Here is a 17,689-nt window from a genome sequence, read left to right as displayed (position 1 = left end):
GCCGGGATTGGCCACTGTACTCCAGTCTGGGCGACAGAGTGAGACTCCAACTCAAAAAAATAAAAAAAAAGAATAGAATACACAATTTTTTATACATAAATTCTGGGGGTTTTGGGGTTCCTCCTTGTATATGTGAATGCTCCCTGTGGTGGCATGGTTTCCTGTCAAGGCTGGTTCTTCCTTGTCTTTGAGCTACTAGGATAGTCTCTGGCTACCTACCATCCTGAACTAGAATATATGGATAAATAATTATTTTCTTTGTTTTTATTAATCTTTCTTAAATGTATGTATAGCTCACTTTTATTTCAATATTTAATATTATAAGTGTTTTGGTCTTTATTTAGAACTTTAGTGATGTTCTTGTTATCAGAGATATGCTATAAAAACTTAACTCTTCCTTGTATCAATTAGCCTGTTGTAAAATTGATTTTGTCATATGTTATTTCACTTCCAGTTTCAGTTTCCAGTAACCTAATTGATGATGTTAACTGAAAAAAAAAGACTATATTAGTGGATTTTGGCAAAGGAAAAGGCATTATTATCTCTGTTGTTTTTTTTTTCCTCCCCCACTAGGCATTTTTATTACCAATTTGTGAAGCAGCAGCTATGAGAAAAGTGGTAAAAGTTTACCAAGAATGGATCCAGCAAGAGGAAAAACCTTTGTTCATGCAAGAGCCTGAAGAAGTTGTGATCACTTCTTCAGACCTCCCTTGTATAGAAAATGTCGCAGACCATGATATTTCAATGGAAGAAGGAGAAAAAAGAGAAGAGGTAAGGTTATAAGATTTATGTATTTTAGTTTAGTTTAATAGATTACACTTTCACAAAAATGTAATCATGTGTTAACACTAACATACTTACTAAATCGGAAGGTAAAGATTTTTCAGTATATTTTGCAATTTAGTCCAGATGAAAATGATGGGGTAATGTTTAGTCACTTCAGTGGTTAATCTAACCTCATCAGTAGAATTTAATCAAGATATTAATATATGAACTAATAGACCAGGTCTACAGGGATTGTGTGAGTGTCTCTCTCTCTCTCTCTCTCTCTCTCTCTCTCTCTCTTTCTCTCTCTCTCTCTCTGTGAGTGTCTCTCTCTCTCTCTCTCTCTCTCTCTCTCTCACACACACACACATGCACACACATATCATCCTCTCCCCCTTCTAAAATGAGGGAAAATGTAAGTAAGAAATGTAAGTGAAGTAAATAAAATTAATCACTTAAGTTATGAATAAAATATTAACAGTCATATTTGTTACACATCAGTGAAAAATACATACAGATTTTTTTGTATCATGCTGGAAAATAAACGTATTGGTCTAAATAATTTGTTTTCCAGCTGGGCTCGGTGGCTCAGTCTGTAATCCCATGCTTTGGGAGGCTGAGGTGAGTGGATTGCCTGAGCCCGTGGATTCGAGACCTGGCTGGGCAACTTGGCGAGACCTCATCTCTACAATAAATTTTTAAAAAATTAGCCTGGTGTGGTAGCGCGTACCTGTAGTTCCACCTACTTGGAAGGATCGCCGGAGCCCAGCACGTCGAGGCTGCGGTGACTGGGAGTGGCCATTGCACTCCAGTCTGGGCGACAGAGTGAGACTCCAACTCAAAAAACAAAAAAAATTTTGTTTTCCCCAATGTTGGTCATGCTGTATGTATAATAAGTCTAATTTTCATCACTTACTATTCTTAAATAAGAATGATGGAATAAACTGCCTACATACATATTTGCAAAACAAACAATGGAAGGAACAAATGAAGAGAGGGAGGAATAGTAGGTTGGTGATGTGGGTGTGTTGTTATGATTTGTTATGTTGGTTACTGAAATACTGCAACCAGTCTGGGCATGGTGGTTTAAGCCTGTAATCCCAGCATTTTGCGAAGTTGAGGTGCATTGCTTGAGCTCAGGAGTTTGAGACCAGTCTGGATAACATGGTGAAACCTTGTCTCTACAAAATACCAAGACATTAGCCGGGTATGGTGGTGTGCACTTGTGGTAATTTCAGCTACTTGGGAGACGGAGGTAGGAGGATTGCCTGAGCCCAGGAGTACAAGGCTGCTGTGAGCTGTGATTGTGCCACTGCACTCCAGCCCAACAGATAAAGTGAGACACACACTCAAAAAAAAGAAAAAAAAAAAATCCAGCAAGAAAATGACTGGTAAATCATTTTTTTATATCTAAACTGGAAAATTCTATACAGAACAAATGACTGAAATGTAAAACACTTAAGACCAACTATAAGAAATACCACATATATTTACTTAATATACAAGCTCTTATAAATAATAATCAATGTTATTTAAAAAAGATAACCAGATACTGTAACCAGCATTGCCATTAGTGATATGATTTTTCAAAATGCCAGCAAGTCTTGCTAATGGTGTTAACCAAAACCAAAAGTGAAATCATTTTTTGATGTACATTCCTGGATAAATATATATTGAAATAATTTAAAATTTTTGGTGTTATAATTATAAAATGAAATTGGGTTATAGATTCAGATAATTATACGTGAGTTTTTAATTTTCGTAGTATCTGTGAGATATTTGAAAAACATGCAGAATACAAGACTGTGTGTATGTGTGTGTGTGTGTGTGTGTGCGTGTGTGCATTTACAGGACTGACATGTGCCTTGCAGGATGTTTAACATTCCCTGTCCTCTCTTATTAAAATGGATTTTTCAGTTCTTGTGACAAGAAAACACTCTCACAAATTTCAGAATGCCCCCTAAAGCATGGTGTTGCTCACATTGAGAACCAGTGTTGGAGGTATATACACAAGAAGACATTATTTCTACCTTCACATAACTTACAGAATAAATATTATAAAACAATGTTACTGCTATGGTCCTAGAGCATGAGCGGAGGAATACTCAAGTCTGCTTGGGGACTTTTGGAAATGCTTCATGGAAGAGGTAGTATAATATAAAAGAGCAGGTAGACAAATGGGAAAGGTGACATACCTTGTGAATACAAAGATATGAAAAACCTTGAAAATCTTATTTGGCTGTATCTAAGAGAAATTGGGAGGGGATAGCAGGAGATATGAGATGGACAAGGGCTAGATTCTGTTCAATAACTTATGTGCCATGTTACCTTCTAGACACTGGAGAGCCTTTGAAAGATTATGAATAGGAGAATAGCAGAGTTACATGTTCCAAAAGGTTTATATCAGACCCAAAGTGGAGGATAAGGAAGAGGTTAGCCCAGAGGCAAGGAGACCAGCTAGGAAGAATTAGCGAAGTTCAGAAGTAAGATGTTAAGTACCTGATCTAGAACAGTGGCAGTTACAACGAGAATATAAGTGAGAGGGCAGCTATATTAGCATCTTTGGTCAGAAAACCCAGTATTCCTTGATGATTAATTGGCTGAGAGAGATGAGGAATGGAGAGATGTCCCAAGTTTCTTTTGCAGCTAGTGTAGTTGCCATTCACACGGATAGGAACTTTAAACAGAGCAAATTTGGTGATGGTGGCTAAGGTGGCTAGAGGGCTTGGGTTGGTAGGAATGGGGAGGATGTAGTTAATACACTTATTTTTCAATATCTTGAGTTTGGGATACTTGTGAGTCATTCAGGAAGACACTTGAGTCTTCAGAAGACACTTGATTATAAGGGTATGGAGGTCAAGAAACAGCTAGGCCATGGTGTATTGTGTTGGCTACTCAGATAGAGCCAAGTTCCAGGACTCCTTCTGGTAATGGTAGATAGTTTGTATAAAACTAAACCTCTTGCGTATTACAATTATGCACTCTGTGCAAAATACAATTTTAAGATATTGAGGAGTAACCAAAAGCAGAAAGAAACTGGAGGGAAAGTTTAAAAAGAGAACTATGCTGAGTTACATTTCTGTTTCTCTGCTTTTAAAAAGCTGATGAAACTCTCATGTCTGTAATACTTGTAACAGCTAAAACTCCATCAGAAAACTACAGCTTTAGTGGTTTGAAGTATTAATATTCTGAGTGTAATGGGAATTTTACTACTTTTAAGCTGAATAGATTGTTATTTTCTATTTTATTTTTTTAGATTCTGGCATTTAGAACAGAATTCACCTTTTATGAAGCTGTACATAGTGTAATTCTTCTTGAATGAGTGAGAGTATGGAAGGGAGGTTTAATATATTAGATCCATAGAAAAATGCTTATATATCTGAAATGATATAATCTCTGGCTGCTCATTAAGGTTGTTTTGTTTTTTTTTTTTACTTTATATTTTGTCAATGAGGTATGTTTTAATAGTGAATATACATTGCTTTTATAATCAGATAAGACATCAGCTTGGAGAGAAATAAACCTGTTTAGTAGTGGGATCTAATAGTTTCATTTACCTTTTCAACTTACTTTGTTGCAGCATCCTTATTAATGAAATATTAACTTGATATTTTTCTTCAGGAAAATGGGACCAATATTACTGATCATGTTCGGAATTCCAGTTGGGCAAAAAATGACTCCTACCAAGAGTCTCTTCATGATACTTCTGAAGAAGCCACAGAACAAAGCATACAAGCTGGTACACAGGCAGTTTTGCAGGTGGATTATTTGAAATTACATATTTTAATTTTAGTTATTTAAGTTTAGTATCTTAAGTAATATTTCAAATATTTATACTTGTTTATATTTAAAAAACATCATATATTATTCTAGACAGTTTTAAAATTCACATAAGTTATATCATGGTGTACTGTCATCCTTAACTGATTTTTTGCATTAACAATTGCATTTTTGAGATTTATTTTTAATATACAACCATAGTTTATTTTTATTAGCTTCTGGTTTTATATTTTATTTCACATTTTATTTACTCATTTTTCTGGTCTTTTAAGTTGTTTCTGGTCTTTTAAGTTGTTTCCAGTGTTTCACTGTTCCAGACATTGCTATAGTGAATGTTCTTGCACATGTGTTTTTGTGCACATCAAGGAGAATTTACCTATAATATATAATGTAATATCCCAAAGTGGAATTACTGAGTTGTGGGATTTGTACATTATTAGCTTTATTTGACTATTATTGCCAAATTGTTTTCCATTGTGTTAGCATAATCTATATTCCCTCTTGTAATTTGGGAATTCTCATTGCCTCATATCTTCCTCATTACTTGTGTTGCCAGATTTTAATTTTTTGCTGCTTCTGTATACAGGGTCTGACAATTAAGTTCACAAACTCATCCTAGAAAAAGTGCTACATACCTCATTGCCAAACATCACTACAGTCACCTTCAAAGTACTCCCCCTGGGAAGCCATGTACCATCAGTGCCTCGTCCATCCATCAAAGCAATTTTGGACTTTTTATGGAGTGGCCATTAGAACTGTTGTTATGAGAATGTCAGAGTTTGAATTAGAGCAGTGAACAAACTTTAAATTTTTTGTTAAACTTGGCAAGAATGGAAGTGAAATCAAGGACATATTAGTCCAGGTTTATGGGGATAATGCCATGAAAAAAAACGGCAGTGTACAAATGGATTCAACATTTTTCTGAGGGGAGAGAAAGCGTCATTGATGAAGAGAGGTCAGAATGGCCAGTAATGAGCAGAGCTGATGAAAACATTGCAAAAGTTTGTCATTGAATTGTGCATCAAAATTGTTGACTGTGAGAAGCATAGTAGACCAAATAAGCATTGATAGAGAAATAGGAAAATCTTAACTGAAAATCTTGTCATGAGAAAGGTGTGTCCAAAATGGTCCCAAAGGACCTCTTGTATCACATTGTACCAACTCACTTAGCTCTGTGAGGGAGTTTTTTGTTTTTGTTTTTTTTGAAGCAAGATTTATTGAGAGGACAGAAAAGCTCCCACAGTGGGAGGGAGACCCGAGGGGGTTGCCCTGTGAGGGACTTTTTAGCCATTAAACAAATAAATTTGTTGGAACACCCTCCATACTCACCTAATCTGGCCCCCAATGACTTTTTTCTTTACCCGAAGATAAAAGAAATATGGAAAGGAAGACATTTTTATGACATTCAGGGCATCAAGGGTAATATGATGAAAGCTCTGATGGTCATTCCAGAAAGAGTTCCAAAGTTGCTTTGACATGTGGACTAGGTGCTGGCATCATTGCATACCATCCCAAGGGGAGTACTTTGAAGGTGACCATAGTGATATTCAACAAAGAGGTATGTAGCCTTAGTCTGGGATGAGTTCACAGACTTAATTGTCCGATTTTGTACGTGAAATGTTATCTCATTTTTTTAAAGTTTGTTTTCCTGTTTTATTTTGCTTTTCTTTCATCATCAGTACTAAATTTGAGCATCTTTTGTCATATAAGGATTTATATAATTTTTCATTCTCTTGGGTATTTGTCTTTTTCTAGGGGGTTTATAGGAGTTCATTATATTCATTCATTGTGTAATCAAAGTGTACTTGTAAAGGCAACATGTGACCTCTACATTTTAAAATCAAATGTACCAATTTTTCATTCCTGATCCTACTTGATTTGTCAGGAGTATTTACAGAGTAGATCATTTCCTTCCCCTTGAAATTCTTCTTCACTCGGCTTCCAGAATTTTTCTGTTTCTCTCTTGCCTCACTATCCACTTCTCAAGTCTGATAATTTAACTGATTTTTCTGTGAATTTTTGTGTTTTCTGACCTTTTCAAGTGGTGGAAGTACCCAGAAATTAGGTCTTGAATCTCTTTTCTACTTCATTCTCTTCTTGGTCTCGTCCTTTCCTATGGCTTTACATATCAATTGTACGATACAACTGCTGACTTTTATCTCTAATCTGGGACTTCTCATCTGAACTTTGTGAATATTGAACTGTCATATTCAAATGCTTAGTTGGCATCTTAACTTGGGTATCTAAGAGATATTGCAAATTAAAATGTTTTTCTGCAGTCTTATTTCATTTATTGGCTACTCTGTTTTCAAGTTTCCCAGGCCATCTTTTTTCTTGTCGTTTTTTTTTACATCTGTCTAATTTGACAAGAAATCCTGTCAGCTCTACCTTCAAAATGTATACCATATTTAACTACTACTCAGAACTCACACTACCTCTCGTGTCTAAATCTCCGTAATCTTTCATCTGTATTATTTCAGTGAACTTCAGATTAGTCTCCCTGCTTCTGCTCTAGCCCACTCATGACCCTGGTCTCAGGGCGTATTGTGTTATTTTTTCTGCTCGGAACCCTCCAGTGGCTTTCTATTACTACTGAGCATCAAAGTCTTTATTATGGTCTACAGGGCTTTTATATTGTTGCTTCTCAGCGTGGTCCATACATAGTGCCGACCCACAGGATAATTGCAAAATTGAGGGTTAAAGTTTAGAAGTGAAATAATTTGATATCTCTTGATTCTGATGAAAAATTGGGGTTTGTATTTTGTGTCTTTTTCACTACGTTTTTTTCTATTCATACTTTATTGTGTTTTATAATAGGATTGGTCTGCTAAAGACTGGGAGGGGGTGACTGTTCCTCACTGCTGGTAATGTGAGAAGCTCTGCTCCACGTGCGCTGGCTCTGTTTTCAGCATCACCTGCTTTCCCTCTGGCTTGCTTCATTCTATACTTCTTGCTGTTCCACTGGCATATGAGGCAGGTTCTCACCTCATTTGAACTTGATTTTCCTTTTGTCTGGAATGTTCTTCCAAATTACTGCATAACTCAGTTTTGTCTTTTTCTTTTTAATTCATTTATATTTATCTTCATTCTATACCCTTCTTCCTTTAGTGCTGACTGGGCCTATCAGACATTGAGGTGATAGTGAGCACCCTTATTTTATTCTTGGCTTTTTGCAGTACTTCTCAAGTTCATTTGCTATGTATACATTTCATATACTTTTTGATAAATGCTTTTTTTCAGATTAATGAATTTTTGCTTTTTTCTTAATTTGCTAAAAGTTTTCATTTTTAAGTAAGTAAATGCTGAATGCTTTTTCTATATGCATAGTGATAATCATACTTTTTTCCATTTTAATTTTTTGATAGGGTTCATTAATAGATTTTTCTGATATTAATTCATTCTTAAACTTCTGGAGTAAGTACTATTTGGTCATAAAATATAGTTTGCTTAATTTGAATTTTTAGTATTTTTTTCAAGATTTTATCTCTGTGAAAATCAGTATCACATGTGATATTGGTCTCTTATTTACTTTTCTTGTGTAGTCCTTGTTTTTTTATAACAAGATTAAATTTTTAAAAAATAAATTGGGTCATTTTCCTTCTTTGTGTCTGAAAGAGCTTTTGAAAGATAGCAAGCATCTTCCATAAAGGTTGGGCAAAGCTTTACCTGTAGAGCTATCTTGGCCTGTTGTTTAGGCATGGGCCGGGAGACTTAGCTTGCCAGTTCAGTTTCTTTCCTGGTATTTTTACATTTCTTCTTGAGTCCGTTTTAGAAATTTATGTTTTTTTCTATAAAATAAGCCATTTTATTAAAACTTCAGTTGTTTATTTCTTTTTAAAGAAACAGTTTTGCTCTATTGCTCTGTACAGTGGCTTGGTCACAGTTTACTGTAACCTTGAACTCCTACACTGAAGCAGTCCTCTGTCTCAGCCTCTCAGTCACTGGGACTACAGGAACATGCCACCACACTCCACTAACTTTTATTTTTATTTTTGTAGAGATGGGGGGACGATCTCAATATGTTGTCCAGGGTGGTCTTGAATTCCTGGCCTTAGATGCTTCTCCTGCTTCGGCCTCCCAAAGTGCTGGGATTACAGACGGGAACTACTGTGCGCAGCCTAAATTTTTAATTTTATTGGCATAAAGTTATTCACTGAGTTATTTTAAAATCCTCTGCCTAATGCTTAGTTATGTCCTTATTTTATTTTTAATGTTTATTTTTGTCTCTTTATTGCTTTTCTTGGCTAGTGTTGCTAGATTTACAGAATCAGCTGTTTTCACTATTTTAAAAGTTTGTTTAATAATTTTTTCTCATATGATTTTATAACTGTACTTTGTTATGTAGTTTTTCCAGGGGATTTAAATCAGGATTGAGGATACAGAAGATATAAATGTCTTTTTAGTTCACAGTTTCAGAGTTGACAGCACAGTTTCAGAGTTGATAGTTAAAAAAAAAAAGTATAAAAGAGTTCACAGTAGATATAATTTTCTTCCAGGGTGTCCTGTGACAGCCTGTAGACACACCTGTCACCATTATATTAACTTTATCCTAAAAACATGCAATTAATGAGTTGATTATAATGAATTTAATTAAAGATATATGTTGATGACTCCACATTAGTAGTATTTATAATATGAAAACTGTTTAGAAAATTCTTTCTGATTTAGGTATTATCCTTTATCCTAAACTCTTTGTATTTTTTCCATTGTTCTTTTCATTTTGTTATAGCAACAGAGTTATTATGTTAAAGCTTCTTAGTTTAGAAATGTTGTTTTTACACTTGGTTTATTTTCTTAGGGTGACTAATAGTAGTTTTATATTTGTCTAGATAAACATGAAGACATAGGTTTTATGATTTTAAGTTTTAAATATTAAGCTTGTGGTAGAAGTAGGGTTGCAGTCAACCCACAGTGATTAGCTGTGTCTAAGTTTGTTTCTCTTTGAGTAAGAAATTTGCCATGAAAATTCCTTTGTGAGTAGCTAATGATTTCTTTTGTCTTAGGTGTTTATTATAAATTCATCAAATATATTTCTTCTTGAACCTGCAAATGAAATAAAAAGTCTTCTGGATGAGCACACAGATATGTGTAAACGCATTCTTAATATTTATCGGTACATGGTTGTGCAAGTATCAATGGACAAAAAGACTTGGTAAAAAATTTTTATCCTTTCTGTGTGTTTTTTTATTGTGTATATACAACTAGAGTAAGTTTTAGAGGAATAGTATCTGTCAGCGGGTTTTATTACAATATTATAGGAGTTCCTAATTATTGAATAAATGAATACATATAATATTTTATCTAACGATCATGGTGACAATAATCCCTTTACTTTATTCAAACATCTTTGTTCTCAACTTTCTCAAGATTCCTTGGTCTGTCTTTCTGAAGTAAGCACATAATAGCCTGACTTCCCAGCCCCCAGGGAATGTATGCATGCATGCATTCTTGTATGAATAAATGAGTTAATGCATGTGTGAATGATAATAAGTAGATGATTGACTGAATGTGTGAATGCCTGATTCCTCAGTCTGGCATTCAAAGTCATAAACAGTCAGGCTGCTGCTTACTTCTCCTGTCTGAAGTCTAACCTCTGTCTTGCAAGATAGGATCCTGCTTCCCGTCTTTATAAAATTGCTCTTTCCTGAGCACATTCTGAACTTTTCTTAGAATGCCTCGTCCTGCTGTCTTTCCTGTTGTCACCATAACTTTTAGATTCCACCTTCCTCTTTTTCCATATCCTTACTTAAGTTTTTGTCTTCACTTTCTTTCATTCTACATTTGTACTTTGTGCTTGTCAAAATTGTCTTGATACCTACAATATTTGTATAAATGTCTATTTACCTCTCTGATAAAAGGCCCTGTAATGTTATATATTGGTTGTCTTATTTTTGTATTTCCTACATTTCTTAGCAGAGTACATTATATATTTTGGTGCTTTATAAGTATTTGTTTAATTGAATAGAAAAATAAACCTTTTGGAGAGATTGGAAAACAGTTTTGCAATTTTTGTAAAAATGATACATGTACATATTGTAAGATTTAAAGAAAAGTTTTTTAAAAAAAAGTTGCTTACAACTTCTCTCTAGAGGTAATGATTATTTTCCCTTTGGTAAACATCTGGCTCATCAAACCACACACCCAGTTATATAGTATTATACCATATGTATGTACCATAATTTTCTTTACCAGTAAATAATAATGATGGACATGTAGTTATTTCTTTTTGTTCTGGGGGTGGAGGAGAGGATGAACATTGACTCATTCTTAAAAAATAAAAGTACTTGGTCAAAGGATATGCCTAATTAATGTTTTGCTACCTATGGAAAGATGACTTTATGTGAAAAAATTCTTTATTAGCAGTATTATTAGAATTACATGTAGTAGTAGTTATTATTAACATTTGGAACATTTCTTTGTGTTAGGTATCTTTCTAAGCACTTTACGTGCATTTTCTTACTTAATTCTTACAGCTTCCTGTAATGTAGATAACATCCCTGTTTTATTTGGGATAACTACTAGGGACAAATAACTGAAATAACTTGTCCTTATACACACAGGTAGTGAGTGATATACTATGGTTTTTTGTTACTTCAGAACCCAAATTATTATTAGCTAGTAACTATGCTACATTGGACTATTCTTTTGTTAGTGTTTTTTTTTCTTTCTGTATGCTTTGAATTATTTATGAGCTAGGTTATAGTGAGAGACTTGCTATGCAGAAAACCATTTTAGAGTTTTTTCTTAATTTTTTAAGTTCCCTCGAAGTAATAGCATTTTGGGAGACTGCCCACATATTTACATTGAATTTCTAAGATTTTATTAATTAAAATCATTGTATTACAAAGTGATATATGAATGAATTATGGTTTGACCTCAAATCAGAAAAGATTTATTTGGAAAACCTATATTTTATTGCATATGTAGTTGATTTCAAATGACTTTTTATTTCATATAGCTAAACCAAAAGCATAAGGCTACAAACATGATACAAACATAATTCTGTGAATGAATACATGCATTTGTTTGCTAATAAATTCAGATATTTTTAATTGAGTTGTAGTTTTCTGTTTGATTCTGCTCTTACTTCCCAGAAAAAGCATGTAATGTAGATCTGGGCCCTATTGCTGCCTCTGCCACTTTTCTTCCAGTGACTGTTTCACGTATGCTGTGCCTGGAATGGGCCTGCAAAATAACCACAGAGGAGGAGCTGTGAAAGGGACTTGGGTTGCTATCCTAGCTATACATTCAACTGAAATTCCCTTGTCAGCCTCTTTTTCATGTGTGATTGAATTAATTTTTGAAATATCAGTGCTAATAAGGTAGTTTTACGGTTTTAATAATAAGTATCTAGGAGAAAGTGACAACGTGAAAATTAGAATTGACTTGACTTGTGGTACACAAAACAAGAGATTTTAAAATGGCCAAAATGGAAAAGATGGAGCGAGACGATAGAGTAATGACCCTTGATTAGTTACCAGTCTCTTTGTGATCTGTTAATCTTAAGATATGTAGTTTTTGAAATTGTGCCTGGAATGATTCTAGATATGTTTGTTCTCCATATTGTAAAGATGGATTAGATGAATGGCATCTGGGTGGAACTATATTGTATAGATGAGTGTTCTTCTTACAGCTCTCTAACATTGGTACTTGATTCGTGATTGAGGAGATAGGAACAGTCTCCATATTGTCACCTTCAAAGTATCAGTTTTTGAATACATTTTTATTTGATGAGAGGGTATTTAAAATGATTGATTTTAAATGATTGATACAGATATAAAATGGAATTTTAAATTTTAATATTTAAAGAACTCTAAAAGTTTGAAGTTGTCTTTCAAAGTGTTTGATGTTTAAATTATTCCAAAGATAACATTATTATCAGTTATATGCAAAAAGAAAACATTAATTAATTTTTTTACTTTAAGGGAACAGATGCTGCTTGTGTTGCTCAGAGTCACGGAGTCTGTACTGAAGATGCCATCACAAGCTTTTCTGCAGTTCCAGGGGAAAAAAAATATGACCTTGGCAGGTCGACTTGCAGGACCACTTTTCCAGGCAATAAAAATAAATAAATAGATGAATAGATGGATTGATATTCATTTTTTAAAAGATTCATTGACTCATGAACATAGTACCTGGGAAAAATCTTTAAATCAGAGAGTATTTCATATTAAGGGATCTTTTATAGAGCTAAATCAAAAGTTGCTCATCTAAATAGGCTATTTGCCATTCATACAAGTGGGCCCCCAAAAAACCCGGAATTTATTTATAAAAATTGTGTATTCTTATATGTTTAAACTTCAGTCACCTTCAAAGTACTCTTCGTTTGATGCACTACACCTATCAAGCTGCTTTTTCTTTTGCTCAAACAGTTTTTGAACTGGTCAATTTTGATGCCTTTTAGTGCTTCTGCCATTTTTTGTTTCACCTCCTCCACATTGGCCAAATGTTTCCCTTTGAGGACTTTTTTCATCTGGGGAAACAAAAAAAAATGTTGCTTGGACTGAGATCGAGTGAATGGGGGTACTGGAGTCGTGCTGTTTTTGGTCAAAAACTGCTGTACACTCAGCGCTGGTGTGGGCAGGTGAGTTATGATGGAAGAACTAATCACCTGTTTGCCACAATTTGGGACATTTTTCCATAAATCATGATACAACCTTCTCAAAACTTCCATATAAAAACTGGTTGATTGATCCGGAGGAACAAGTTCCGAATATACTACCAGGGACTCACCCACCAAAAGATAATTCCGGTTTTTTGGAGGGGTCCCCCCTCATACTAACTAGTGGAGTAGAGGAAATACCAGATCTATGAAAAAGTGTAAACAGGATGGTGGTATTTATTTTGTTTCTGGAATGGTATACTTAATGTATGATTGCAAAAAAGCATCAGGGTTAATGACCTTATTGCCCTATGAGCTTCCAAATCTCTGGGATTGTTACGAAAAACACTATCTTTTATGTTGCTCTATAATAATAATAATAATGTAAACGTAGTAAATAGTCAAGATTTGTTTTGATTATGCTTTTCCATAAGACTTTGTTATCTTCTTTTCTTCTTTTGAAGTATCAGTGGTAGTTTGATTATACAGGAATTATATACTGTGTTTTCTAGCCTGAGGATAGAGTGCTGACTTTAAATATATATTATTTGAAAAATAGAAATCAAAATAATATATTCTTAAAGATGTCACATTAAACACAGATATATGGATGAAATGGTTGTTAATGTCAAAGATAAAAACTCTGAGATCTAGTTCTCAACCATAATTATGACCATTTAAAATGGGTGGGTTTTTTCCATTTATTATTTTTTAAATGAATTAATTATATTTTAGAGACAAGGCCTCACTCTGTACTCTAGACTGGAGTGCAATGGCCTGATTATAGCCCACTGTAACCTTGAACTCCTGGACTCAAGTGCTCTTGCCTCACCCTCCAAGTAGCTGGTCTACAGGCAAGCCAACCACACTTGGCTAATTTTTTTGCAGAGATGGAATCTCACTGTGTTACCCAGGCTGCTCTCAATCTCCTGACCTCAAACAGTTTTCCCACTATGACTTCCCAGAGCACTGAGATTATAGGTATCAGCCACTGCACCCAGCAGTCTTTTTAAAAATATGTATTAGCTATTTACCTAAAATTCTATTCTGGTGGTGAATAATCCTTTAAGACCAGCTGCGTGTATTATCTAAATTCTTCTTACCTTCATTAGTCTTTCCCTCCCCCAAGTTTCCCTTTGGTTAGAACTAATTGAATGGTGGTAGCTATAGGAAAATAAAATTTTATCTTTCTAAATGAAATAACTTGTTTTTGGTTATTTAAAGATAAAATGAGAGGTCACAAATTACAACTCTTCCGTATTCCAGACTCTGATCATTTCATCTTTACATTTTGTGATTAAATTTATGTGAATTCCTTACTAATCTTTCTAGTTAATAAGCTTTTGAAAAATCCATTATTTTGTGGCATGCTTCTTCAGTGGGAAGATGTCTCAGGAAGTACTGACTGATCAGTAGTTTCCGTCCTTTTATGAATGTTTTAAATTCTGTGATTGGGTTTGTTATAAAATGCTTTTAATTTCTCTGTTGTCTTTAATTTCTCTGTTTATATATTTTTTTAAAGACAGGGTTTTGTTCTGTTGCCCAGGTTGGAATGCAGTGGTGTGATCATAGCTCACTGTAACCTTGAACTCCTGGCCTCAAGGGATCCTCCCACTTTAGCCTCTCAAATACTGGGACTACAAGCGTGCACCACCATGCCCTGCTAATTTAAGAAAATTTTTTTTGTAGAGACAGGGTTTTGCTGTGTTGACCAGGCTGGTCTTGAACTCCTGACCTCAAGTGATCCTTCCACCTTAGCCCTCCAAAGTGCTGGGATTATAGGCATGAGCGACAGCATCCAGCCCTATGGTGTCTAAAATAAAATTTAATTTCAACCTTCAATTTACATATACATTTTCAAAAACACATTAAGTTAAATATATCTCATACCTTGTTTTTGTTATATTAGTAAAAAGAATTTACAAATTATGTTTAGTAATTTTCATCTTTAATTTGGGATTGTAGATTCTGGTTTTTTAGTTCAGTAACTCAACATTGTTAATACTTAATAGTATGGAAGCTTTTATTTCTTTTAAAATAGCAGTTATTTTATTTAGTATAAGTGTAATACAGCTTTAAGGATAGATGTAACTTTAGAGAGATTTCTTAGCAGCTTGGATTGCTGGCATGTTAGGAGTTGGCAATTGTTGAAATGAAGTTTATGGTGGATACTAATGATTGCATGAACTACTCTTATAAGTATTATCTGTGAAGAAAGATATGTTTTAAAATTCTGGTTTTTAGGGTTTTTTTTTTCAATGAGTATCTGATTTTGAAGTAATGGACTAAATACATTTTGTGTTATTTCTTGTTATTTGTCATTATAGACCCTTATAGTTGCCTGGATCAAAGCAAACCTAAATGTGTACATCTCCCGAGAACTTTGGGATGACTTATTGTCAGTATTGTCATCGTTGACCTATTGGGAAGAGTTGGCCACTGAGTGGTCACTGACTATGGAGACATTAACTAAAGTTTTAGCTAGGAATTTATATAGTTTGGATCTTAGTGATTTACCATTGGATAAGCTGAGTGAACAGAAGCAAAAAAAGCACAAAGGAAAAGGTAAGAGTTGTTCATGGAGATGTGCTATATAAATTTCGTTAAATAATTGGAGGAAAACCAAGCCAGAGATAGGGATGAGGGTGGTTGGAATCTCACTCTATCTCATTCTGTCACCCAGGCTAGAATGCAGTGTGAAATCAGGGTTCACTGCAATCTTAATCTTCTGGTCTCAGGTAGTCCTTCTGACTTAGTCTCCCAAGTAACTGGTGCTTCAGGTGTGCACCACCACACCTGGCTATTTTTTTTATTTTAATTTTTTTGATGTAAACAAGGTCTCACCATGTGGGCTCAAGCAGTCCTCCCACCTCGGTCTCCTAAAGTGCTGGAATTACAGGCATGAGTTACTGTGCTTAGCCTCATGTTCTTTCTTAAACATTTCCTCATTTCTTTACCTTGGAGGCTTTCTTTATCTTCGAGGCTTAAATTTCCAAGAATAAAGCATGCAGAGCTGGGCTTGGTGGCTCAGCCTGTAATCCCAGCGCTTTGGGAGGCTGAGGTGAGTGGATTGCCTGAGCCCGCGGGTTCGAGACTCGTCTCAGCAACTTGTCGAGACCTCATCTCTACAATGAGTCAAAAATGAGCCAGGCATGGTAGCGCTTGCCTGTAGTTCCAGCTACTTGGAAGGCTGAGGCGGAAGGATCGCCAGAGCCCAGCAGGTCGAGGCTGCAGTGACTGGGAGTGGCCACTGCACTCCAGTCTGGGTGACAGAGTGAGACTCCAACTCAAAACAAAAAAAAAAATGCAGGTGCCCTGTAATTTTTCTTAAAGCACCTAAAATCACTAGTAATTTTTATATAAGATAAAGTAGTCTATACATATCTTGCTATAGTTAAATACATAATTCAGAATCTTAAATGTTTTACTTCTAATAATTAACCAAAACTGAAGCTTGTGAAATGCTGTTTCTTTTTTTTGTTACAACTGAGAAGGTGATTTCATGTTACTTTATTTTAAAAGTATATTACACAGAATTATTTGAAAATTCTTTTTAAAACATTTATGTAGTTTTAACTAAATAATTTTAACTAAATGCAAACATTCCGTAGACATGAAATAATTTATCTGTCTAACATTCTGAGGGATAGGGCAGTAGCATAATGATTGTCATTATACATGTTTTTATAATCCTTGATTTGTTAATATTTTGCATTTTTAGTAATTAGTTGATAGATAGAGATTGCAACTAAGTCACATTTCAGACTTAACCTTTTGTCCAGGGTATTAAGTATGTGCTTTAACTGCTTTTTCTCGGACTATTTATTTCCCATATGGCTCTTATTGGCAGGTTAGAGATTTAGTAAGCTTCACCGTAGGATCATTTTTGTTTTGTTCAGTTCCTGTCTTTTTTTGGCTTGTCTAAATGTTTCATTTCTATTACAAAACAAGTAGTGGCAGAGAATTTCTAATTGTTGATAGTGGAATTTTAAAATTCTGCATCAGTTTTGGAATATGGTTTTTACATAAAATAAAACTAAAAAAAACCCCTTACTGTTCACAGCAATTTACTTGTTACTTTATAATTTAGAATCTGAGGCACGGTAGCACACATAACTTGAAGATATTATATCAAGTGACAGTATATTGAGATTGAAAATATATATTTCTAGGAGTTGGACATGAATTTCAGAAGGTTTCAGTTGATAAGTCATTTTCCTAGAGGATGGAGTCGTGATCAGCCTGGCCAAGCACCAATGAGACAGAGAAGTGCAACAACCACTGGTTCCCCAGGAACCGAAAAGGCGAGGAGTATCGTACGGCAAAAAACTGTTGGTATGTACTCTTTAAAATAATGAAAATTGTGCAGGAAGATACATGTATAGTCCTTAGAAACAATGTATATAAAGATACAGTTTTCTTATCAGTGGGTTTTTGTTATGAAATGAAAAACTTCTGTAGCTTAACTTCCCTTTTTTTCCCACTAGTACTCAGAGTCCAGTGACATGTTTATCTCTTTGTGCTATTAAGATTTATCTTATA

General features: G+C 34.6%; 1 protein-coding gene across 1 annotated transcript in view; it reads left to right on the top strand.

Moving 5' to 3' along the window:
• LOC103262870 (ral GTPase-activating protein subunit alpha-1-like) overlaps positions 1-17,482 on the top strand; it is a gene marked incomplete at its 3' end in the record, with an annotated part of 89,297 nt that extends 71,815 nt beyond the window's left edge. Inside the window, 7 exon segments of the mRNA XM_008060512.2 lie at positions 574-771; positions 4,387-4,524; positions 9,549-9,697; positions 12,471-12,600; positions 15,475-15,712; positions 17,320-17,366; positions 17,368-17,482. Of these exon segments, the coding sequence (XP_008058703.1) occupies positions 574-771; positions 4,387-4,524; positions 9,549-9,697; positions 12,471-12,600; positions 15,475-15,712; positions 17,320-17,366; positions 17,368-17,482 (1,015 nt within the window).
• Positions 17,483-17,689: the final 207 nt, after the last annotated feature.

The sequence above is a fragment of the Carlito syrichta genome, unplaced genomic scaffold (genome assembly GCF_000164805.1).
Source record: "Carlito syrichta isolate Samal-C Ts95f unplaced genomic scaffold, Tarsius_syrichta-2.0.1 Scaffold304637, whole genome shotgun sequence".
NCBI lineage: Eukaryota > Metazoa > Chordata > Mammalia > Primates > Tarsiidae > Carlito > Carlito syrichta.
The sequence above is the reverse complement of the archived record's forward strand: the minus strand, read 5'-3'. Positions and strand labels throughout refer to the sequence as shown.